Source organism: Rhinolophus sinicus, chromosome 14 (genome assembly GCF_057876585.1).
Source record: "Rhinolophus sinicus isolate RSI-liver-muscle chromosome 14, RSI-T2T, whole genome shotgun sequence".
In the NCBI taxonomy this organism is placed as follows: domain Eukaryota; kingdom Metazoa; phylum Chordata; class Mammalia; order Chiroptera; family Rhinolophidae; genus Rhinolophus; species Rhinolophus sinicus.
Window position 1 is genome coordinate 57,793,716 of NC_142514.1, and position 26,813 is coordinate 57,820,528.

The 26,813-nt window shown below is 38.3% G+C and overlaps 1 protein-coding gene across 2 annotated transcripts in view; it reads left to right on the forward strand.

Annotated features, from left to right (window-relative positions):
- GIPC2 (GIPC PDZ domain containing family member 2) overlaps positions 1-26,813 on the forward strand; it is a 70,659-nt gene that overhangs the window by 39,272 nt on the left and 4,574 nt on the right. For both annotated transcript variants that reach the window (XM_019743360.3, XM_074334994.2), the window contains 2 exons: positions 16,345-16,451; positions 21,293-21,374. In XM_019743360.3, the coding sequence (XP_019598919.3) occupies positions 16,345-16,451; positions 21,293-21,374 (189 nt within the window). The remainder of the gene's footprint in view (positions 1-16,344; positions 16,452-21,292; positions 21,375-26,813) is intronic.

Consider the following 26,813-nt stretch of genomic DNA (forward strand, 5'->3'; position numbering starts at 1 on the left):
AGCTCTTCTATTTGCATTTTCCACACTGTGGGTTGGTCCTTGCCTCTGGGCCCCAGCCTGGGGACTTTTCTCTTAGAAGTAGGCCTTTGGTCAAATATATGGTGATGGAAGGAGAACTGACGCTGGTGATGAACACACAATATGATATATGGATAATGTATTACAGAATTGTATACCTGAAACCGATGTAACTTTACTAACCATTGTCACCCCAATAGACTTTAATTTAAAAAAAGAAAGAAAGTAATAGGCCTTGCTGCCCTGCCCATTCATCAGTCCTTAATTTTGCTGGTTATCTTCCTGTCTCTGAGATAAAGGCAACACTCATTTGTTCCTCATCCTCTGGCTTCATCCCAGCTTAGCTCTTTGCCAGGGAGGGAATATACATCAGGAGATACTTGGGGGACCAGGCTTCCCTCAGCTCTCTTAGTCCCAATCTTACCTTTTGCTATGTTTTCTTCCTTCTAGTATTTTTTCTGAGATCTACCTGATAGTGTTTTTCTAGCACTATCACTGATGCATTGATTCAAATTTAATAGTCCTTCATGATTATCTGATTTTCTGTCATCTTGGATTCCTACCAGGAGAAAGGGCCAATCTAGGTGAGGTAGAATTTTCTTGTCTTTGATTCAGATAGCCCATCTTGGCTGAAGCTAAGTCATTTCTGGCATTTTACCAAAAGCTGTCAGAAGTGGCCACATACTCCAGTATTTTCCTACCAACTTCCCTAAAGATTTAACCAACAGAAGAATGAGCACATTGTCCCAAAACACAGGAGGGAATAGTGTCATTGGCTGCTCTGCAATGGCATAACAAAGATGATGTGCATAACTTCTCAGCCTCTATAGACAGGGGCATCCTTCCATATTTTAGGTCCACCACTAGCCATATCCCACTTCTTTGGGCCATTATATGTATCAAGATTTTGAGAGCTATTGAATAAGCACTATGTAATTTAAGGAAAAGGCATATTTTGGAAAGACTATCAGGTAGGTCTCAGAAACAAGGACTGTTAATCAAGCCTTGGGACAGTCAGGAACCAAGGTCTTCAGGGATGTGTGAATGAGCAACCCTCATGGTACTGGCTTAATTGACTCCTCACCGTTGTCTTCTGCTTTCATGTTACTCTATTCGGGATTCAAATTCCTAGGAGAGAGCGGGGAACTGATTAGGTTACATGCCCATCTTGATAGTAGACAAGGCAAGTACATGATAAATAAGATAAACCAAAATCACACAAAACAGTGAAAGGAAAGTTTCCTTTTGTGTAGGAAAAAGGAAGATGCCCATTTTACCATTTCTCTTAAGCTTGTTCATCTTGTTCTTTAGACAGAACAGTTAGTTTTCTCTTGACTTTGAATCTCACTCTAGCTGTGTATGATGCTGTCAGTCTTGGTGTATCAGAATGGATCTGGAAGGAGCAGAAAATTGTTAGTTAACTTTGGGTGTTGAGTCTTAAGGATTTTATTTTTCTGCTAGGTGTTGGATGTTGTAAAAATGGCTGTTTGGCAATGGGCTATCTGGAAACCATAATGACATCCAAGTTTTCTTACAGGGGAAGACTAAAGCCATATTCTTTTAGGTGCTAGCCACCAGATTTGGAAGTGGCTACACTCCACAGATATGGGCTATACTTCTGAGAAGGTCCTTCACTTATGTATCCCACAAATAATTTGAGAATCTGCTGTGTTTCAGATACTCTGCTAGTTATAACAGATACTAAGAAAGAAGACTAAGTCATACCCCTGTCTTTTGAGGAGCTCACGGACTAGTAGGAGGCTGTGATGGACTTAATTGTGTCCCCCTAAAATCTATATGTTGAAATCCTAATCTCCATTACCTCAGTATGTGACTATATTTGGAGACAGAGTCTTTCAAGAAGTAATTAAGTTAAAATAAGGTCATTAGGGTGAACCCTGATCCAATATGACTGATGCACTTATAAGAAGAGGAAATGTGTATGTGGTGACATACAGAGGGAGGAAGCCATATGAACACGAAGACAGCAATCTGCAAGCCAAGGAGAGAGGCCTCAGAAGAAAGTAGCCTTCGTAACAGCTTGATCTCAGACTTGTCCTAGGGAGTAGGAACAGAATAAGCAAAGATGCAGAGGTATGGAGCAGTATCATATATCTGTGAATAGGACATATGTCAATTTGATTGTAATAGAGGTTATAGATGGTGGTGTGGCAAGAAATAAAGCTCAAGAGTCAGTAGGGACCAAATTATTAAGGGCTTTATTATGAAGATAAAGAGTGGGCAATGGAATCTGAAGGGGTTTTGGCAGGGGAGTAACGTGATGACACGTGGATTTTAGAAAGGTATTTTGGAGACTGTGTCAGACGGAGGGGTCAGTTATGAGATAGAGGTCAGGAAATCCATAAAGATTCTACTGTGTTTGTTGAGGAGATAGAAGAAATCCTGAATTAAGCAGTACCTGTAGGCACGGACATAAGAAATGGTTCTGAGCAATAGATAGTGGTGTGCTGGAGCCGTTTGTACGTATCTCTTCCCAACTCCACATTCAGTGACATTAAATTGGTTGCTTGAAATTGTCTATGATATGGTATTCACCTCACAGAAATAGGCAAGTGCTGTAAGTCAGGGCTTTTTTAGCCTGGAAAACTCATTGTTAAATGTTTAGCTGGATACTACTGAATATTAAGAAGGTAGAATTGCTACTGCATTGGATATAGAGGTAAAGGAAAAGGCATCGCAAATGACCCACAGATTTGTGGCTTGGATGAGGGATTGCATGGTGCCATTTTTTGAGATGAGGAATACTGAAAAAAAATAGATTTGGGTGAGGAGATAGGGAAGAGATTGGATTTACGGTACAATTTTGCACCTTAAGTGTTTGAAATCTGTGGGACAATTCAATTGGGAGTTTGTAAGAGGTAGATGGGTGTTGAGAATTGAGGCTTAGGGAATGGGTTTTATAAGTAGTCATGCACTGCTTAACAACTGGGATACATTCTGAGAAATGTGTCATTAAGTGATTTTATAGTTGTGTGAACATCAGAGTGCATTTATACAAAACTAGATGGTATAGCCTACTATACAGCTATGCTATATGGTATAGTCTATTGCTCTGTAGGGGAGGAAAAAATAATCTTTTGTCTACTCTTCTAGCTCCTTGGTTGAGACATCCCTGTAAGACAGATTCACAGGAGTGAAAAACAGAAGTTTAATAACATGTATACCTCCTGTATACAGAGACCTAGGAAAACTGAATAATTCACCAAAATGGCTGAAGCCACCACCTTAAATACCATCTTCAGCTCAAGACAAAAGAAGATGTTGTGGGTGAGGAGAGTCAGTTATGGGTGGTTAGCAGGAAAAGCACAGTAAATAAGGGTAAGGTTGTTATGCAGATTTAAGTCTTCTGACTGTCATCTGCATTTTATAAGAGTTTCTAGAGATAAGGTCACCCCCCCCCCCTTGTGGTACAGCTTCGGAGGCACCCTTGTAAATGAAGTTTGCCTTATAAATGTAAATGTCTTTTACAAAGGGTAACTTCTACTTGATTTTCAGAACTCCTCCTATGTCTGCTGTTTCTTAAAATTAGCCAGCCTAAAATAATCTGTATGTCAAATAGACATATTTGGGGGGGGGGAATTCTGTTCCCCTACGGCTCCTAGGCTACAAACCTATACACGATGTTATTGTACTGAATACTGTCGGTAACTGTAACATAATAGTAAGTATTAACACTTGCATAATATGTTGTGCTATGATGTTAGGATGGCTACAACATCTCTAGGTGATAGAAAATTTTCAGTTCCATTATAATTTTATGGGACCGCCGTTACATAGGCAGTCCATCGTTGACCAAGATGTTATGTGGCACATGACTGTAATGTGAAGCCATGAAAGGAGATCCAATTACTCAGGATAATAAAAGAAAGTGACCAAAAATAAAACTGTGGGGGAACCACAGCATTTAAGGAGTAGAAAGAGAAGGAGCCAGCACAGTGAAGAATGGTCAGACCTGGAGGAAGATAGTTTCTGGTGACCCTGACCCAGGCACTCAAAAACAAATCACTTGTCCCAAGAGCACACACTCCATTGCAGCTTTCCTAGCTGGCTGTTGGGGTCTGAAGATGGAATAAAGGCCATTATAAAACTTACTCCCAGAATCCCCTGTGCTGTTTTAAATCACTGTTTTTCAACCAGGGGGTCTTATCCAATGTGTTTAGAACACAAACTAGAATAGAATTGAAATTTCATAATGTTTTTTGCCTAGTAAGGGTAATAGTGTTTCGGTTCCATTGTTTCCATGTATGTATATGTGTGTGTTTCAATTATATGTAAATATTTGTATATATTTATGGGTCACAATATATTGTATATATTTCTTACTGTGTGTCACAGCAAAAAAAATTTGAAAGCCACCGGTTTAAATTACTCCCTTATTAAAAATTTGTAGTTTGATGGGAAATCTTTCCCATCATGGAAAGATGGAAACCTTGGAAACATGGTTTCTCCTGGTCAGCTGCTTTCTGATCCAAATTTTCTTTCTTCTAGCCATGAGTTGATGGCAGCCTTCCCAGTCCTTATCAAGTATCAGCTGGAATGTCTCTAGTGGTATTTTCTTTTTCTTTTTTTTTAGGTCATGGCTCACTTCCTTTCCTCTTTTGCCAATGAAAAGGAACATGTCTCCACAATGAGCGCAACCCTGCAGAGTTTGCCCTGTAAACCTAGATTTTCCCAAGGCTATGAAAATTTGCTCTTCCATTTACCTGGCTCTAAGGGCCAGATTAATTCAACTGGTTTGGTTTCCTATGAAGCCTTTTAATTGCAGACAAATAGCTTAAATATATGAGGCTTTGATTGACTTTTACTTAGAGGAGTCTCTACTTGATTTATCCTGGAGAATTTATTTAACTTGTAATTATTACCCTTTATGGAAAGAGGTTTGTGGAAGGAGGCCTGAAATGTTTTTGTAAAGTGTTTTGAAAATCAGAAAGAGGGTTGCAAGAAATTTTACCTCCTAAAGCTCTGACAGTCTTTATTTGGGAGTTAGATTTTGTAACACATCTCTGGACTATGTCTTCATTTAGAGCAGGGGTGTCCAAACTTTTTTCAACATTTTTCACCAAGGGCCATATGTGGTAAAATACACAAACAGCCAGGCCACTCACTCGAGGTGAAGTATGTATTGCCTCACCTGGTTTATTTAAGTAAACTAAATATATTTTTGGAATTTGCTGTGGGCCAATTAAAAATGGATTGCGGGCCGCAGTTGGCCTGCAGGCCACAGTTTGGACACCCCTGATTTAGAGGCTTCATTTCTGTGCTGTGTGTCTATCAGAATAGGATGTTCAGTATGTGAAGTGCATCTGAGACCTTTGAGTCATTCACAGCTGGAAACTCAGACTTCATCTTTGTGATTCAGCTTAACTGATGTACTCGTTTTCAAAGACTATTTAATTTTTAAAGAGTATCATTAGCTTTTGGGTTTTATATGACTTTTTAGATATTTCACACATTTAAAAAGTATTTTCTGTTATTCATGCTATGTCTAGTGAAAAACGTTCAAGCAACCAATGCTTTTGGTACTTTTTCATATACACTGCATTCTACCAGACATCCTGGGGAATATGCAAAAAGTTACAAAAGAGACAACAAAAGTGCAAGTAGTTAAGTACATAGACTGCCACATACAGGCTGTGTGATAATGTGACACTGGATGAATACTTAACTTTTCTGTGCTTGGGTTTCCTCACATGTAAAACTTAAAGATGATGATAGTATCTACCACATTGGATCATTGTGAGTTTTAAATCAGTGAACATCTGAAAAAAGTCATAGAACTATCCTTGGTGCGTGGTGAGTCTTCAGCAGAAGTTAGATGATATTACTACTATTATTATAAAGGCGTAACCTTTTCTTTAAGGAGTAATTTTAAAAACAAGATGAATCCACATGAAACAGGAAAAACAATGTGGCGAGTTGGTGGTTAGCAAGTATTTGTTGAGAATTCTGGCACTCTTTCAGATCCGGGAAAGACAGATGGTAATAGCATATCTCACATCAAATAATGAAATATATATCATTATAGCTGCCATTCACTTATCTAGGTACTTGCTAAGTAGGAAATCACTTAATTGTTACAACCATCCTAAAAGGTTAAGCAATTTGTCCAAGGTTTTAGAGCTGACTGGTGAGTGATGGAGGCAGGCTTCTCACCTATGCAGAGCCAATTCTCTAACAAATGTTATGATTGTTGTCCTCGAGGAGCTTACAATTTACATAAAGAAGAAGATACATTAAGAATCAAGTAATTGTATTAATGGCAGTAATAGCTACCTTTTGTTGATCGCTTATTAGAAGCGATGTGGTATAGTGGTCAAGAACATAGACTCTGAGTCACACTGCTTGGGTTTAATTCCTATCTCTTCTGCTTACGACCTATGTGCTCTCAGACTAGTTACTTACTCCCTCTATGCCTGTTTACTTACCCATAAAGTGTAGTGAGGATTAAATGAGTTAATGTATGTAAAGTACTAAGAATAGTACTTGGCACACAAAGCTACATAAGTGTTATTTATTGCTACTAGGACTGCTACTATTAACAGCCTGGTTTAATCCTCGTGCCATTCGTATGAGTAATGAGTAATTTTCTAGATAAGTAAACTGAGGCTTTGGTCAGTTAAATACCTCACTGAGGTCATTCAGCGGGGGGTAGGAAGTGCAAGGATAGTACTCCAGTGCTGCTTGCTTCCCAGGCTTGTGTTCTTAACATTATGTGTACTGTCTCTTTAGAACTATGATGTGTGTTGTAATGCAGTTTTAACCAAAGTAGAATTCAGCTGAGAGCTGACTTGTCCATGATTGGAAGTGGTGCTAAGTCTTAGAGAGTGATGGTGGTTGGGAGAAGCGGTAAGATTGGGAAGAACTTCCCAAGGAGAAAGCCATTGGATAGATGGTTGTCGGCAGGTCCCACTAGTATCAGTGTCCCATTCCCATGTCACTTCCCTTCAGAGGTGACAGGATGCCTGTTGGAGTTGCATAGGGATACTTGAGCAGTCTGAGGTAAAAGGCTGCCTGTACACTGGGCTTGGACACACTGATTTGAACATGGAGCTTCAGGGTAGGCTCTTTGTTAAACTGATCCCAGGAGGGGGAGAGAGACTTCCAAAACACAATTAAGACTCAGTTTCTCACCAGACCTGTGGAGTGGGCAGCTTAAAGTCAGATTCAATGTGACTTCTTTTATCCAGAATTATGGAGTAAAATTTAAATCCACTACAGAAATTTAAATGGGTGTTCAGAGAAAGGAGAGATATGAGGAGGCTGGACTAGGTGAAAAAGACCCCTAGAGAAGATCGCACTTGAACTTGGCCTTGGAGAATGGGAAGGAAAGTATAGACAAGGAAGGAGGGCTTTTTTTTTTTTGTAGGACGTGTTCAGGACAGTGAACAGCCTAGTCTTGCAGGGACTGCAGCAAATCAGGCTGCAAAAGCAGCTCCAGATCTTATTAAGAGGAGCTCTGAAAACTAGGTGGGGAACCTGAGCTTGTCTTAGAGGATAATAAGGAATCATTTAGATACTAGAACTGAAGAATGACATGATGAAATAGAATTTGGGGAATTAAGCCCGGAAGAACAATGTATGTAGCTATATTTGATTAGAGGAGAAACCATGTAAGAGGCTACTGCAACAGTTCAGGGGTAAATGACAAGGGCTGGGATTAGGGGCAGCGGTGGGAATTTGAAGGAAAGAAAAAAGTCCGAGTAATACTGCAGAGGCAGAAATGGAAGCAGGAAGTGGATTGATGATGTTTAGCTAAAGGAGACAGGAGAAGGCTCAGAGGAAGCAAATGTGACTCCCAAGATTTCTATCGTTGGAGCCTGTGACAAAAGTGATAATTGGAAATGAGGCAGTTGGGTAGTACAAATAGTTTGAGGGGGAAAGTCAGGGAGAGAAGTTCAGTTTTAGATGTTTCACGTTTTACCTGGCAGTGGCACTCTCTTTCATGTATTTTTTGGCAAAGGTTTAAAGTATTCATGATGACAAATTTCGGGAGTAGAACATGCCACTTAATCTTTTTATGTCATAAAGTTTGTGCTGCTCTTCTTATACTTAGCTAGACATTGGTTTGGCATTTACCACAAAGATACGATGAGAGAAGATAAATGATGAGCCAAGTTCTTTTGTGGGGTGTGGCAGATGTGTTAGATGAATACTGCGTGTAACTGATAAATGTGTGTCCAGTGTAAAGTCCCAGCTGAATAAAGACCCAGGCTAAATATGCACTCTTTTCTACTTTGGTTGTTGTCGTCGTAACAATATCCAAACTTGTAGGTCATTTTTATAAGAATTGATTTGAGCCAAACAGAGGATATGCCTCGTAGCAAGATCTCAACAGACTGAGAAAAATGCTTTTCGGCATGACAGCTTGCAGCTTATTTTATGCATTTGGAATTAAGGAGGGAACATAAGGAAGATTACATGAAGGTGGGAGAAAGCAAGGTGGTGGGTGATTGGATTACAGGATAGTTAATAAGATGATTGGCTCTCTTGAGGGTGGTTTTTCTTTTGAGGGGTCTAAAAAGAAGTATTTCAAAGGTGTGTTAACATAGAGGCACAAAAACAATGGATAGGGCTTACTTAAGGCAAAGATAAACCTTTTATGAAAGAAGTTATATGCCTGGGGCGTGACTACCCATTTAGGAATTTATGGTCACTGTATGAGATTACTTTCCATTGAATCCGTTTTCATCCGCATTGTAAACTCTCATTAAAAGAAAATTCATTAAATGCTCATGTTTTTAATCTGAGATAAGTGCAATTATTATAATCTATAATACTGAAAACTTTGTAATCTATATTTCCCAAGACACTTACCCTAAGAAGTGATTGATTTCTTAGAACTATGTTTAAGGAGCATTTGGAATGAATATCAACCGTGAGTAGAACGTAGGTAATAGTATTCAGCTGTTTTTAAGCTTAGCAATTAAAATAGCAATGTAAGATGAAGGGATCAAAAATGATGCTAAAATGTAAGTGGCTTCCTTCATTTGTCTAAATAGCATGAATATAATGTAACTTATTAGAAAAACAACAACTATACCAGTAATACATATTTTATCAGAAAGTATTTGTAGAATGGGAGTTATAATTATAGGAAAAGGGATTTAACAAATTATGCTTAACATTGTGGTCAGAGTATGTTTTCAGAAAAAGTTAAGTAGATAAGCAATTCCTTTTATATGTGAAAAAATGTTTGATATATTAAGTGAAAAGGCAGGTTATAAAACAATGTATAGTAATATTTCATTTGTGAAAACTGTCTTTAAATGTAGAAAAAATTACTTGCAGTGTATGTATATTGAAATATTAACAGTTGTTATCTTTAGGTGATGAGTTTATGAATAACTTCTATAACCTTCATGTATTTTTCACATTTTAAATATAAAATGAACACACTCACTTTCATAACCAGAAAACAATTATTTTAAAAGGAAGGCTAGTATACCTAGTCTAGGAAGTAGAGAAACTCAGTCATTCTACTTTTAGTGGCTTTATAATTTTTAACTATATGATTATTCTCACTTGAAACAATTTTCTTTAGTATTGTCATAAATAGTTCCATATCAGAAATGTGGTAGAATATTACATCGCATCAATTTTTTAAATTGGCAGGGTTGTTTTTGTAACTACTTTTCTTAACCTTTTAAAGGCCAGGGGGAAAATATGTGTAATAAACCATAATAAAAATAAACAATTGTTTAATTTTTGAATTCCCATGATAATATCATACTATGGAATCAAAGAAGGATAAAATGGTAAAAATAAAATATTTTAGCTATTACTCTTTTATTTTTAACTTTCACTAAAATCTCTAAATTTGAAGTTTAGAGATTTGTAATCTGTTTTTTAGTGTGGTCCCCTTTGGATTAAAGCTATGAACCTTCTTCCAAGAGATGCACATTAACTTTTGCCTGTAATTTCAAGGAGTTACAGAAACAGGGCTGAGTTTTTTCTCAAATGATACCTTAAGTAAAGAAGGAGTTTTTGGGCACAGTTATTTTGCTTCCAACATTTGTCATGCACTCCTCATTCTCATCAAAGGAACATTTAAGAGCAACTTTGTGGGTTTATTTTTATTTTTTATGGGGTTGGTTCATGTATTGCCAATCCTTTCGTTCCAATAGAAAATGCCTTGTGCACATGGCATCCTCTTGTCTCTTTTTCTTGGCTTTTTATCTGCCCAGCACCTTAAGAGTTGAATTAAAACAAAACAAAACAAAACAAAACAAAACGAAACAAAACTGAAAGTTCTCTTTAGGAGGGCTGCTTCATTGCTTAGGTAGAATTCTGTATCTGTGAGGTGTTTTTCAGTTGGGAATAGTGGAAAACCTTACCGAACTGGCTTATGCAGAAAAGAAAATCCTATAAATCAGCCATCCATAAGTGATGGTGACATTAATAAAGCTCTGTGTAGAGCCCATACAGTGTGATGGGGACCCAGTTTCTTGCCCTTCTTTTCTGCTTTGCTGCCTGAGGTATCAGCTTCATCATCCATTTATCATCTTAAGGTCAGCTCCACACTGTGTCCCAAGATGGTGACCAGCACTTGTGGGGACCATGTGCTTCCTTATTCACATAGAACAGAAAAGGAGAGTTGTTCTTGTCTCAGAATTTCTAGAAAACGTCCTTCGATTCATTCTGACTTAACTGACTTCGGTCACATGCCCACCTCGGAAACAATCACTGTGATGAATGGGATCAGTGCGCTTGGCTCATTCCTGTGTCCCATCCCTGAAGATGGGAGCACTTCCCGTGAACCACAGTGATCCTCAAATGACCAATGGATATGGAGACGACGACCAACTAATGTCTATTACAATGGCAACTCCTAATCTTTAATAGAATACAAAAGCAAGTAGTGGCTCTGGGGTAGATCTTCCTGCCTTTTTTTCCCCCCAGCTCTCCCACTTACCATGTGGTTTCTGACCTTGGTGAAATTGTTTCATTTCTCCAAGCCACAGTTTCAATCATAAAATTAGAATAAAAATACCTATCTTATAATAGTGTTGTGAAGATTAAATAAGAAGATATAAAGCATTTCTGTTATCTGGGACGTATTAAATGCTCAGTTAAAAAAAAGACATTGCATTTAAATTGACTTTGCCAGATGAGCTATATTGTTGTCCCTAGATGAATTGCACTGTAAGTATGCATGTATATATTTATTCCTTTGAAATAAGATTGCACTCCAAGAATAGCACGAATATAAGAAACAGCATATAATGCTTGATAGCTGTTTGTAGTGGGAAAACAACACCTTGCTAGATTGTCTGAAAATGAGGGCTAAGAGCTACAGATCCCAAGAAAGGTGTTGGCCCTAACTATTATTGTTTTGTAGGAATGTATCAGTCTCCAAGAGAAACTTAAAATTTGAGTTTTTATGAGAAATCACCCAACTTTTAAAAGTTGGCAACCCATTAAAAAAATTCTGAAAATATTGCATGCTCCACAAACATGTCTGTGGACCATGTATATCTGTGAACTGCCTGTTTGCAGCCTTGGCCTAAGAATTGTTTTTTATTCCCAAGCCCTTTACTCTGTGGCACACTAAGCTTCTCAGGTACGCAGTGGGAAAAGAGTTTCAAATGAATCATTCCCAACAGGCGTTAGAGGCCGAGTGAACCGAGCCACCCTTTGGGAGGGACTCTGAAACAAACTCTCCATTCCTTACTTTTGGAGTTTTCAAACCCATGGCCTGGAATGCTTTCCCTTCCCACTTAGCCTTGCTGTCTTAATCCTTGAGGGTTGGGTCTCTGCTTGGACATCCCTTTTTCCAAGGAGTTTTAGGCTCATGAGAATGAAGCGTGAAAGCCCACTTGGACCTTTGATATCATCCCTCCCTATCGATTAATAAGTTGATGTGATGACATCTATTCCTTGTGAATTTGGTTATTGTGAATCCCTGAGATTCAGGTCAACTCAGGGAACACACACACACACACACACACACACACACACACACACGGAAAAGCATCTCTGGGCCTGCATTGCTGAGGATCATTGGTGTACACATCCCACAAAGCTCTGCCTGAGTTGCCATTTGACCACAATTTTGATGTTTATCTAGATCAGGGGTGTCACAACTGCAGCCTGCGGGCCAACTGCGGTCTGCAATCCATTGTTAATTGGCCCTCAGCAAATTCCAAAAATATATTTAGTTTACTTAAATAAACCAGGTGAGGAAATACTTACTTCACCTCGAGTGAGTGGCCCGGCTGTTTGTGTACTTTACCGCATATGGCCCTTGGTGAAAAACGTTGAAAAAAATTTGGACACCCCTGTTCTAGACCAATGAGGGCCCGTGTGGGACCAGAACAAGATCTTGTTCTGTGCACAAGTGGGTGAATGGCCACCCTCCCCACTGTGTCATCCTGTGTCAGGTCCATGTGCTTCTCCTGAAAACAGGGCTTTGGCTTCTGTCAGCCCCACTTTTTTCCCTAGGGCTTAAGGTGGGACTAGAGACATCTTTCTGCTTTCTCCATTTCCCACCTCTCCACCTGAACTTCATGATGTAGCAGAGATTGCGGGTTGGTCTGTTTATTGAAAATGGCCATTGAAATGGGGTAGTATGAAGAATGATACAAGTGTGTGTACACATTTTAAGACATATAAATATACATTCTTTTACCACTCTTTTGATGTAAAAGGCCCTTTTTTTGAGTAGAGGACACAAATTGAAGTTCTATTAAGTCTTTCTTATGTAATCACAACCCTTCATGCATAACCATGGGTTCTGCTTCATTTTTAAAAACCAGACATATGAAATGATGGGTGTTTAAAGATATTTTTTTCTAATCTCCTAGCGTCATCTTGCCCACACCTAATTTATTAATTTTTTTGCAGCTTGCTCTTATGGAGTCTTTCCAAAGCAGTTAACCTAGTTTCCCTAGCAATCATAACTCCTTGTTTCACGCTTATCAGCTCACGTACTTTTAAATTAAATTACGTAATTAGAGTAAAGATACAATTGCCACAAAAGGGTTTGGGAAAAAACAGGACTGCTTCTTTGTGACTATGGGAGCAGCTGGGCATCGTGTCCTGTACCCTAAGTGACCTGCAGCAGGCAGGTAGTCAGTCAGTGTGCTTCACAGGAGTGGGGAGCCCTGGGGAATCTAACGAATCCAGCTAGCTGCACCTGATTACTGTCTACTGTATGAACTGCGCCCCCTTTCCTCATTCAGCCCCAACAGAGGCCCCATGCAGAGGAAGTGAAATGACTGATTTAGAGCTTGGCCTGATTGTTTTGACATGCTGAGACAGGCCTGCATCCCCAAAGTAGGCCAGACGGAAAATACTGACAATCTTCAAAAAATTAAAAAAACAAAGAACTTGTTGATTTTCCTTGCAGGTGAACAGAACTAGTCTGCCTGTTTTCATGTATAAACTGGTTGATTTATATTGCTGAATCACAGGATAATAGAGAAAGATGGCTTGTTTCCTTTAGCAGTGAAAACTGCCTTTTTGGAGGCCTCAAAGCTAGAACTTAAAATTTAACTTTTGCTTTGGTGCCACCAAGTGGTTAGTTGTGAGATACTACTCTGGAGGAGCAGAAGGCTTAAACACATAACAATAAAAAGAAATCTAGGATGAATAGGCAGAGCGCAGAAGCTTTTTAGGGCAGTGAAACTATTTTGTATGACATTACGATAGTAGATACATGTCATTATTTATTTGTCCAAACCCATAGAATGTACACCACCAAGAGTGAACCCTAATGTAAACTGTGGGCTCTGGGTGATAATACTGTGTCACTGTAGGTTCATTGATTGTGACAGTGTGCCACTGTGGTGGGGAATGTTGATAATAGGAAAGGGGGGCTATGCATATGTGGGGGTAGAGGGTGTATGGGAAATCTCAGGGTGTACTGTGGGGGGTAGAGGGTGTACTTTATGCTCAATTTTGCTGTGAACCTAAAACTGCTTTAAAGAAATGAAGCTTATTAATTAAAAAAAAAAAGAACTTTCCATTCTACATACATTTTCCCTTCGAGCTACTGGTGTTGAAGGTAAGAGCAAGATAAGACAGAGACACCCTCTAGGGAGGCTGATGACTTCTCAAGCATGAGATGACAAACCCTGTATGAAGTTCCCACATTTCAGAGTCTGCGCCCTTCACTTTGTAAATCCCAGAAACCTTTTATTTTTCCAGTGTCTCCAGGGTTGTTCAATTTTCCAAGATTATATCATGCTCACCAAACTTTCAAGAGACTTGCTGCGAAGTCAGAATGCCAGTGTTTCTCTTTATAATTAGAAATGTGTATGAAGCGATGGACCACAACACAGGTGTTAGCTGAGCAGTTCCTTTTCCCCTGTGCAGGAAATGATTATGGGAAGACACATTATACTGAGTAGGTCTCTTGGTGAGGTGGCCGTGAGGTGGTGTGTGTGGTGAGGGGAGAAGGGGCTGTAAGCTTGTTTATCTTGAAGGTTACAGCCATGTTGCTGATACTGTCCTGATCACTTCAGGTTGGTGCACGACTCAGCTGAGAACAGTCACACCGCTGGGCAGGACAGGATCCTGCACAACGCAGACGACAGGCTGACCCTGTCTGTTTTTGTGGGCGCTCCTGTCAAGTCTCTGCTGAGCATCCTGTTTCTGTTACTCCATTTTTCTCAGGTGGGGCACAGTTTGCCTGGCAAGAACAACGCTGTGGACTTGAGGATGTAGCTCTGGTCTCCTGGGAATCTGTCTGATCCCCGGGATTAGCATTAGCATCATCGGCCACCATTTATAGAATTTTGCTTAGGGGATCTGGTCTACTTATGATCATGTTTAATAATTTCATTCTCAGAGGAAAACTTACCTTTTATGGTCTTGGTGATTCTGTCCCTGAATGCAGGGTAAAAGGAACATGTAAAGTCCTTCATCCCTTTGGAGTAGATTCCCAAGAACAACACAGTACTTGCTGAAGATGGGAGTTATTCTGGGCTCTGAGTCAGTAAGCATGCGTTCGTGCAGGTCACTCAATGCTTGTGTCTTGAGAGCTTGTGTGAACCTCACTACCTACTTGTATTTATCAATCTGTTCTGTGATTCCTCATTGGAGGACCATGCAGCATCTCCCGCCCCCACCTCCATCCTTGCCCCAAACTGCTGCCACATAGAGACCTCAGTCAAGGGACTAGGGAGATAGTCGCAGAAGTTATGAATGGGTGGCCTGTGGTTGGAATCTGATCTGTGGGTCTCTTTTATTTTTGCCAAAATGTTGTTTTTAAAAGTTTGACTCAATTGCCCAAATTTAAAAATCAGGAGATTCATATAAAACTCGGAGTATACAGTTTCTTTGCAAACAAGTACATCTGGCTATGCAGGGCCTACATTCCCACAGGGCAATCAGTTATTGGGGTGGCCTGGATAGGACGTGCCCCTTCAAGTTTCCTCAGTCCTCACCCTACCTTATCACTCATTTATGTTACTGCTTGGTGCTGGGGGTGACTCTGGGGGCACTGGAAAAACAAAAATAAAACACCAAACAAGCATAAGGAAAGGAGTGCCTTCTGTAGACTCTTGCTCCCTGGTCTCTTGCTTGCCTCGTGAGGGCAATTCCTTCCTTGAAACCTGTTCCCAGCCTCTTTTTCTTTAGAGCCCTGCTTTTCTTAGTATGTCACCTCTGAATTTATCTCTGTGCTTTTAAGAGGAGTGCTGTTGGAGTGTTGTTGAGGAAAGCATACAGACTTTGGGATCACAAGACCTGGATTTGAATCCCAGCTCTGCTCCTGAGTGAGCTCCACTTCCTTTTCTGTAAAATGAGGGCTATACCTTGCCTCGTAGATTGGTGTGAGTATTAAATGGCACTTTGCATATAAAGTATCAATCAGAAGGTGGGTGCTCAAATAGCAGAGTCTTGGTCCCTCGCTTTTATCAAGACATGACTGTTCCCGTTCTTCATGACCCTGAAGACCAGCTGAACTTCCACCTTGCTTTCCTGCCACGTACACCTCTTTACTCTTACAGTAAAGCCAACTGTTTTATTTTGTTTACTCCTTATAATGTCTGGTCTTTCCCATCTGTACCTTTCAAATATTTTTGTCTTCTCCTTCTCCTCTTCCTCCTCTTCCTCCTCTTTTTTCTCTTCCTCCTCCTCCTTTTTTTCTGTAGCCAGACCTCTCATAGAGATTCCCATGTGAGATAATGAATGACAAGTGAATTTGTTTTGGGAAATTCTATAAGAAGGCATACGTTTTATCAAATCTCTATAATAATTGTACATCATTTTGGGATAGAAATTACATTAGTTTTTACAGCAGTCTGTTGGAACTCTTTCTGAATATATACATACCTTTCCCCATACATTGTGTGTTTATAGAAATAGAGCCAAGGTCAAAAGCTGGAAATTCATCAAAAGAAAAAAAGTGTGGTAGAAAGGATACACTTCGCCTGAGATCAAAAGGTCCTGCCACCGTGGAAGAAGTGGTATGTGATGTTTATTTAGTCCCTCTTCTGCTTGGGCATGTACGGACATTTATGTTTACTAGAGCTGGAAGTAAAGGAAAATGTGAGTATAAATAAAATGCCATTCACTTTAATTAAAGCGTGGACTTTAATTCATTGCCTACTTAAACACTATGAAAATTATTAAAGGATTGAAGAAAGAAATATAGAAACTAAGTGCCTGAGACTAGATTGTGATCAATAGCATTCCTCAGCTATCTGCAGAAAACTTTTTCTAGAGTCTGTAGACATTTGCACTGGCTCAAAAAATGTAGACGATATCAACCAAAGCTCTGAGAGCCAAGAAAAAGTCATCAGAGCCATCTGTAAGTGTAAACATACTTAAGAATTTGATAAGGAAAGACAATATTCATGAACTCCAGTTTCCTCAGGTGAAACATTTTGTAGTCATTATTGATTCTTCGCTTTCATATCCCACATTCCTTCTGTCAGCGAATCCTGGTGGATCTACCTCCACAACCAGAATGCGAAACCGTCTCACCACCTTTATTCCCACCACTCAGGCCCAAGGCACCAATGTCTTATCTTGAACATCGCAATCACTTCCATCAGTCTTCCTGCGTTCACCCTGGCCTGTTCCTTCTGTGCTGCCATAGCAGCCAGAATTATCGCTTAAAAACACAAGTGAGATTATGTAACTTTTCTGTGCAAAACCCTCCAGTAGCTTTCCAAGTCACTCAGAATGAATGCAAAAGTCCTCAGAGTGACCGACGCCATCTAACTGCCTTTCTTCTCTGATCTCATTTCCTCCCACTCTCTTCCTGGCTCCCTCTGCCTTAGCCACGTGAGTCTCCTTGCTGTTCCCAAATACACCAGATGTATGTCACCTCATGGTCTTTGACTGCTGTTTTCTCTACCTTAATGCTTTGTCCGTTTATGGGCATGGCTCACCCCTTTGCCTTCCTTAGGTTTCTGCCCACATATCACCTTATCCAAAAAGCTACCTCTAAGTACCTTGTATAAGCAGCCATTCCCACCTCCCCTCCCACTGCCCGATCTTCCTTGCCCTTATTTTTCCTCAAAGCACTGACCACAATAGGACTCATTATATCCTTGTTTCCTTTTTGTCTGCTGGCTAGCTCCTTTGCTCACCTGTCTTGTTCACTGCAGTATCCCCAGCACTAAGAACAGTACTTGATACATCAAAGGAGCTCAAATTTTGCTGAATTAATAAATGATTCACTTAAGCTTGAAAAGAGTAAAGGTTTCAGATTGTCGGGTCAGTGTTTGAGTGGAAAACACCAGAAGTAGAAGAGACAAACAGAGGGAAGAAGGCAGCAGGGTTAGGGGCAGCAGAGGTAAGGATTCAAAGAGGCACGTGCAGGTCAGGCCCATGAGGCCGAGGAAGTCAGCCTGTAGGCAGGGGGAGGTCAGGCAGGCGCCTGAGGCTGGGGAGCTCCTGCAGGCAGAGGACCAAGTGCCAGGCCTGTCTTGTCCCTCTGTGTGTGCATATTGTCCTAGGATTCCCTATGTGTTTGAAGAGCAAAAGAATGAGGCAGGCGAATAGTTAGGACACACTTTTCCTAGAGTGGTGGTCCTAGAGCTTGTGGGTGACCATGGCCAGCCTCCGTCAGGGGGGTGGTTTGATGGAGCAGACACTCAAGGAACCACGAGGCCAAAGTCTGGCTTTTTGAGTATTTGAGTCACCCAGGATATTGTCAGTTTTGGGGAATCTAGAGGAACATTTTGAGTCTGGTGCTTTGGTTCTAGGTGAATGAAAGGATTAAGTTGGAGGCAAGGGGCAATGAAGAGACCTGGGAAAGTCAAAAGTGCTCTGAAAGTGAGTTATGTTTAGGTATGTCAGAAAATCCAGGGCGGTGAATTCTAGTCATTCTGAGTCTTTATTTTTCCTGTGCCCAGCACACTGCCAGGCATATTGCTGCAGGCCAATAAATGTTTATGAACAAATGAATGAACAAAGGTCAGTGGAAGAAAGGAATCTGTAAGAGAATGGTAGAACAGTGGGAGGGGGCGGGCAGTGAGGGGCTGGGGAAGAGGCTGTAAAGAGAGAGGCACAGACCTTAAAACTGCTTGCAAAGGAAGCAGGGGTGACAGCAAAAACTCCATGTCACTTCAGGAAGAGGGTCATCTTCTAATAGTTAACATGGTTAATAAATGTTTTTTAAGTACCTGCTATGTGTAAGCTGCTGGAATGAAAAGCGTAGCTGAGAATTTGTCAGGAGAGGTAAGAAAGATTCATTCGAAGATAAACATGTAAAACTCCATTACTATTCACATAGCCTGTTTCATTAAATAGGGCAATTAAAATAGCTCATAATGAAAGGAAAAAGCTAGTTCAAAGCTAATATTAAATTTGATACACATGACTTACACTAAAGGATTTATAGATTTGAAATAAATCATCCCCCCGTAACCTAGCACGAATTCTGAAAACTGTGAAAGATACTCCACCCACACACGTCATAATTTATTCAATATGTGTTTGTTGAGACAGGCATCGTCCAGGGGCTGGTGATACAAAAATGAATAAAGACCTGCTTTTCCTCTAAAGGGAGAGAGGCATGAAAAGAAGCGCTTACAAACCAGGAGGATAGGGTTAATGTCACAAAGGAGGGGCTGCAGGTGAGTTCCCTCCAGAAGAGATGATTGAGTTGGTTAAAGATGTGAGAAGAGTTTTATAGGCATGAAACAATGATGGGCTTGGGGACCTTATAAGCATCCAGGGGATTGGAATGATGCTGGAGGGACCTGGTAGAGGGTGATGAGGCTGGAGATATAGGCCTGGGTTAGGATGAAGGGCCTGTGGATAATGGGGAGCCATTTAAAAACTGTGAGGGGAGCAGCACAGACAGTTTTACATGATAGAAGAATCCTTTGGTTCTGGGGGATGGGGCATTGAACAAGGTGGATTTGAGAGGGTGAAGATTATAGGCAGGGAGATAAATTAGGAAACCTCTGCAAAAAAGAAAAGATGGGGAATATTCTGCCATAACAAAGAAGGAAATCCTTCCGTTTGTGAAAATATGGATGGACCTTGAGTGAATTAGTCTAAGTGAAATAAGTCAGATAGAGAAAAACACATATAATATGATCTCACTTATATGTGGAATCTAATGAAAAAACAAAACCCCAAACTCAGAGATACAGAGAACATGTTGGTAGTTGCCAGAAGTGGAAGTGGGGGATGGGCAAAATGGGTGAAGGTGGTCAAAAGGCACAAATTTCCAATTATAAAAAAGTCCTGGGGATGTGATATACAACATAGTGACTATAGTTAGTAGTACTATATTGTATATTTGAAAATTGCTAAGAGATTAAATCTTAAAAGTTCTCATCGCAAGCATAAAAACTTTGTGACTGTGTGGTGACAGATGTTAACTAGACTTATTGTGGTGATAATTTTGCAATACATGTATATATATTAAATCATTATGTTGTATGCTTGAAACTAATATAATGTTATACGTCAAGTATATCTCAATTAGAAGAAAAGATGTGGGCTGAACCCAGGAAATCAGAATGTGAATGTAACAAAGATGATGAGATCATGAGCTATTTAGAATAGGAAAATAGTGGTGGCCATTTTGTATGAGAAGTACTGATACTTGTTACAATAACTTACAAAATGGCTGGATAGGTACAAAGGTAAACGCCTCAGTTACTTTCTGTAGCCTGTTGCTTTACATAGACCATTTAAAATACACTGGAAAGAAGGCAAGACAGATATATGGTGTCTTTATTGTTTTAAAGGCTTAGTTAATATAAATAAAAATATGAGAAAGTTGTAACAATATTCTCAAGGAAATATAAATTTTATTTGCAATAAAATGCATATTTTACATTTATAATAGTATTAAATGTATTATGAAAAAATAAATAATAAAAAAGAAAGAAAAAAACCCTCCCAAAACCCCCAAAAATGTATTAATGAATTTCTTACAATGTAATCATGAATTAAGTATTTGCACTTATAGTATTTTTCAGCTATAAAGTCATTTAAAATCAAGTATTGAAATAAACTGAGCACAGGACCAGACTTTACCAAATATAAAACCAACATTTTGAAAGAAAAATAAATATCCAATCATGATTTTCACTGAAACTTTAAAAAAAAATTGAGATGTAATTGACATTTAAAATATATTAGTTTCAGGTATACAACATAAATGATTTGTTATTTGTATATAGTGCAATTCACTGAAATTTTTAGTAACAGTTTTAGGAAGAACTTAGGAAGACCAAAGCCCTTTCGTAGTACCCAGGACTGCTTAAGGTCTAGTCAAATCTGGCACTATGTTTCTCATCACATGGGACTTTTTGCAGTCCCTATAGCATACTATAATCTTTTATGAGACTCTGCGACCTCATATTGACTTTGTGTATTGCTTTCTACTTGCACTGCCCTCTCCTGATTATCTGACACCAGTTCATCTTTGAAAACACAATTCTTGTCACCTTCTTTCTGAAGTCTCCCGTGACTCTTAGAGATTGAAATTTACTTCCCCTATGATGCCTCTGTACCTTAAATATCCATTAAAAATTGTCCTTATTGTCACATAACTATTTATTTTTCACATTTGTATCCCCTTCTAGATTGTTAGCTACTTGGAGACCGAGCTTTTCTTTGAATCCATAACACTTAACACTGACACTAAAAATAAGTATTTATTGTATAGATGTGTATTGCATTACAGAGCATATCTAGATATATTTCCATTCAAGTTAGCTGAAGCATACAACCATGAACTGACTCCACATCAGATTTTCCCCTCTATATGCCTTGATATTCAAAAGATTTTATATAAAAGCATAATATCTTATTTCTCTTTTCTTTGATAAAGCCCTCTGAAACCAAAGCCAAGGCAATTGAAAAGATTGATGATCTTCTTGATTTGTACATGGGAATTCGAGATGTTGATTTAGGTAAGATTATACTATTTTAAAAAGTCTTATATTTTTTAACTTGATGGAACTTAATGCTTATTTATGTCTTTCTTGCATTTATGGTCAATGATACTTTTCAAGATAAAAAGTATTTGTATAGTGATGAAAAGCATAATGAGAATAAAGATAAAAAAGAATAATGAAAAGAAGACCTGGCCCTTACTTCTTACTAGTGTGAAACCTTAGAGTCAAGTCAATTTTTCTAAACTTCGTTTTCAATCTGTAAACTATAATAATGTTTTCTTCATAAGCTTGTTTTATAGATTTAAAAAATATATATGAAAAGAATTTTGTAAATGATTCATATGAAAGGTATTTGATATATTAGGTATACATCAATTAAATTGTATATTTATTATAATATTAAAGCTGTGGGTATTTAATAAGGTTAATGAAACGCTGTGAGAAATGAATCAGAAATATGAAGAAGACCACACCTGCTGTATGACTGATAAGGGCAGTTGGGCATTCAATCTCTGTGTATTTCTTATGTCATCATTAGGATGTCAGGTCTTGATTTATCAGTTAAGACTCTGATCAGTTGTAAATAAAGAAACAACAAAAACAACAAGCTGAACTTCAACTGACTTAAGGAAAGAGAAGGGGCAGAAATGTATTGGTTCTTTTTATTTTTTTAACTTTTATTTATTAAGTGTGTTTTTCCAGGACCCATCCTCTCCAAGTCAAGCAGTTGTTTCAGTCTAGTTGTGGAGGGCGCAGCTCACATATGGGGATAGAACAGCATCACACTCTCACCAACTGAGCTAATCGGCCACCCCTGTGTTAGTTCTTATAATTGAAAAGCCCAGAGGTAGAGCTTGGTTTCAAGAATGGCTAGATAGGGAGTGCTCATGCTATCATCAGGATGTGATCTCTCTTGTCTCTACTGTGGTTTCATTACAGGCCCCCAAGGTATCCTTTGGCAGCTTTAGGATACCAACTGACTGCCAGGGCTCCACCCTCTACAACTTGGTGTCAAACAAAATGGGAAAGAAGGAGGGCCTTTTCCAAGTCATTCAAAGAAAATGCCCAGGATTGTCTCTGATTGGCTCACTTGAGCCAATCACTTGGGGCTGGGGGGATAGTTAGGTGTGGTTCAAATTTAGGAGTTGAGAGTAATTCTGAAATACAAGGGCTGAGATTGCGAAAGGCCTTCCATGAGGAAGAAAGATAAATATTCTCTTAAGAAGGGCAGGTAGCTACTGGGTGGGGAAAGAGTAAATGTGTGCTTAGTGGTGGAGGTTTCTGCCTGCGTGCATCCGTGCGCATGTGTGTGTATGGGTGGGTGTTATATCAAGTACTTAATACATTTCTTAAAGTCAAAGACTTGGACAATTTTGTTTACTTGCTACCAGGTAAAGTATTTTACTCAATCTCAGATAGAATATTTGAAGCTCATTCTTCCTTTGCCACTTCTGCTTGTGTTTCTTTTTCCTTAGATAATTTATTCTTATTTTTTCTTCCCTGTCTGAACTTTTAAAATAACATTTCTATGTTGTATGTACAGATGATATCTGTAATTGAAAAAAAAAGTGGTACTTGTGCCTAGCTCCTTGAAGAGAAATATAAAATTTGCATATAATAGATTCTTGCTCCACACAGGTAAGAATTTAAAAGCTGAGATGATCCTATAGAAAGCCAATCTCTGAAAACTTTACTCCCCAAGCCTTTTGCATGTGGAAAAATATAGAGCTAAATGATGTGGGCCTGCAACAGTTATACAAATGCATATACAATGAGGTAAAGGGGTTTTAGACCTGGCAGTGCTCTTCAACTCAGGTAGTATTTGTTGGAAAAATATTTTGATTGAATACAGTTGAATAGCTATGAATATTATAATATTCAGGAAGTAGCACATCCATTGCTGGATCATAATATGCTCAAATTTAGGAGAACCACACTTTTCAAAAGTGAAAACTTAAAATAATCCTCAACTTGAAACTTAATTTTAGGTATAGGCTTTATAATTATTTAAGTATAAATTGGGAATAGTTAAGAAAATTAGTTTTTCTTTTTTTGTTATTAAAAATACACAAGTATACAGGGAAGAGTGTTGGACCATGGTACAAGTAATTATACATGAATTAAGAAACAGTTCTTTAAGAATCAATTTTCTTTCACTTTGACAAATTCAGGGCACTAAACATTTCTCACAAATCCCTTGTAAATTAACTAGTAATCCCTTTGTAATTAATCATCTGTAGCAAATTCCTCCAATGACTTGAAAAGTCATTATCATTATACACGATTAGCAATGTGATCAGTCACCGAGGGAGGTAAAGTTTGAAGAAAGTAATTATTTGAAGAATGCAGTCGTTGTTAAATTAGGAATTTCTCTCATTCAGATCTGATTAGCATGAAATGTAAATCACAAATGTGACACTGATTCAACAGACAAATATATTTATTTGTTTGTAGTCTTAGCTTTCAGGAATGTTAATTCTTAATGAAAATTACATTGGCATCATTGTTATTCTGGAGTTGTTAATACAAGTTTATATTAAAAAATGTAAAAAGTAATATGGCAATAAAATGACTAAAACCAAAACACTAATCTCAAAAAAGCATTGGGATGTATTTACCATTTGAAAATAGAAAATAATTCAAATGAGTTTACCTAGCAAGTCACCCTGAAGATGAAAGGGCTTTGGCTGTAAAGTTAAGTTGTGAACTGTGACTTTTCGAATGATCCAGTGCAAATGGTTGCCTTGGAATGTTATCCATTGGGGGAAAAATGGGTTCTGCAAGATTTTGAGTTAAGACTTTATATGGGATTGACCTAATTTAATGGATACTTGTATCACATAAGTTTCTAATGAATATTAATAATGCAAATTTTATGTACCCTGTTTCCCGGAAAATAAGACCTAGCTGGAGAATCAGCTCTAATGCATCTTTTGGAGCAAAAATTAATATAAGACCCGGTTTTATTTTACTATAATATAAGACTGGGTCTTATATAATACAATATACTATAAGACCAGGTCTTATATTAAATTTTGCTCCAAAAGACGCATTAGAGCTGATTCTCCGTCTAGGTCTTATTTTCCGGGAAACAAGGTAGAACTACAATATTTTCTTTTTTTCAAATAATTTTTTAATTTTTCAATTACAGTTGACATACAATATTATATTAGTTTCAGGTGTACAGCATAGTGGTTAGACATTTATATAATTTATGAAGTGATCACTCCAACAAATCTAGTATCCATTTGACGCCATACCTAGTTATTACCATATTATTGACTGTATTCCTTATGCTATACTTCACATCTCCGTGAGTATATTGTAACTACCAATTTGTACTTCTTAGCACCTTCTCCTTTTTCACTCACCCCCAACCCTCTCCCACCTGGCAACCATTCAAATGTCCTCTGTATCTATGAGTTTGTTTCTGTTTTGTCTGTTCATTAATTTTGTTCTTTAGATTCCACATATGAGTAGAATCGTATGGCATTTATCTTTCTCTGTCTGACTTACTCCACTTAGCACAATAACCTGTAGGTCCATCCGTGTTGTTGCAGATGGCAAGATTTCATTCTTTTTTTTTTATAGCTGAGTAATAGTCCATTATATATATATGTGCCACCTCTTCTTTATCCACTCATCCATTGATGGACACCCAGGTTGCCTCCATATCTTGGCCATTGTAAATAATGCTGCAATGAACACACGGATGCACACGTCCCTTTGAAGTAGTGTTTTGGGTTTCTTTGGACAAATACCCAGAAATGGGATTACTGGGCCCTTCTTTGTCTCTTGCTATTGCCTTTGTTTTAAAATCTATTTTGTCTGGTATAAGTATTGCTACCCCAGCTTTTTTTTTGTGTTTCCATTTTCATGAAATATCTTTTTTTCATCCCTTTACATCCGTGTGTGTGCCTTTTTATCTGAACTGAGTCTGTTGTAGGCAGCATCTGTAAGGGTCTTATTTTCTTATCCATTCAGCCACCCTACCCTATCTTTTGATTGGAGCATTTAATCCATTTACATTTAAAGTAAGTGTTGATAGATGCGTAGTTATTGCCATTTTTGTCATAGTTTTGATCTTTTTTCTCTCTTCTTTTTCTTAAAGAAGATTTTATGGTCGTGATGATGACTAGTCTTTATCTAGATCCTGCTGTGTACCATTTTATAGATATTAACAGATTCAGAGAAGTTTGGTAACTTGCCCAAAGTCACCTAACAAAAGCTGAGATTCAATTCTGGGACTTTGATACCAAGATTTTTGAACTGCAGTAATATTGTTTATATAAAGTTCTGCTTAAGTATTTAAGAACTTAGTGGAAAGTGTAGATTGGTCAATATCATCAAAATAAGTGTCATTAATAATGTAAAAGTTTAGTAGTGGTAATGATATAAAGATATTCTTAAAATGGCCACAAGAGGTCAGCACTTAGCTGCTATATGTGTTATAACAATTTTGTCATTTTTTTTTTTTTTGCCAAATTGTATTCAGATGTTAAATATTGCAGTATATTGCAGATCTATATAGTTAACAGATGAGAAGCATTTTAGTAGCTGTCATTATGTTAACATGATACATTTCGCTAGTTTCTTTTGCTTTTCTCTTAAATCAGAGGTACAATCTTTTTTAAAAAAGAATAAAATTATATAGTTTATTTCTCCTGTAAGGATGTTTAAAATCTATTTATACTTTATATATTAGCAAAAATTTATTCTATTTTCGGTGCATGCTCCATTCTTAATTTCTATTAAAATTTATGTAGCAAATTACTGGTTTTTAAAAGATTTATGGAGCACTTTATTACATACATTATTTACACCACAACTATGGTGTAAATACCTAATTGGTATTTTTATTGCTTTTATTAAGACCAGGAGTTCCTTGAAGGCTGATACCACATTTTACTCAGTTTTTAATGTCAGCTTCTACCATAGTACTTTTCCCATAGTAAATACTTGGTGAGTATTTGTTGACTAACTATCTGATGAGAGGCATAAAAATAGTGAGTTCACAGGGAGTATGAGTCCTAATTTCATTGGTTTGAAGCTTTAGGCCTTGGGCAAATTATTGAACTTTGAGCCTTAATTTTCACATCTGGAAAAGGGGTACAATAAAAACCTCATAGGGTTGCAAGACATCCAATCGAATAATATGTATAAAGTTCCTCTCATGTCATAAAAAATAGGTATAGCTATTATCACACTTAGCAATGATCATTATTAATTATTACTAGTAGGAACAGTAGTGGAGGTAGAACATGTAGGACTGTATAACTGTTGGTGTGATCAATGTTGGGAGTTCTTTCTTCACTTTTCTGCTGTGCCAGCAAGAATGCCTGAGTGAGATTATACAGTTTGGACTGTGAGGTGATACTATGGGTATCATTTTTCTCATTTCGTGACTAAGGAACCCAAACAGAGGTTGCAAGTGAGAGCAGGCCAAACATGGAG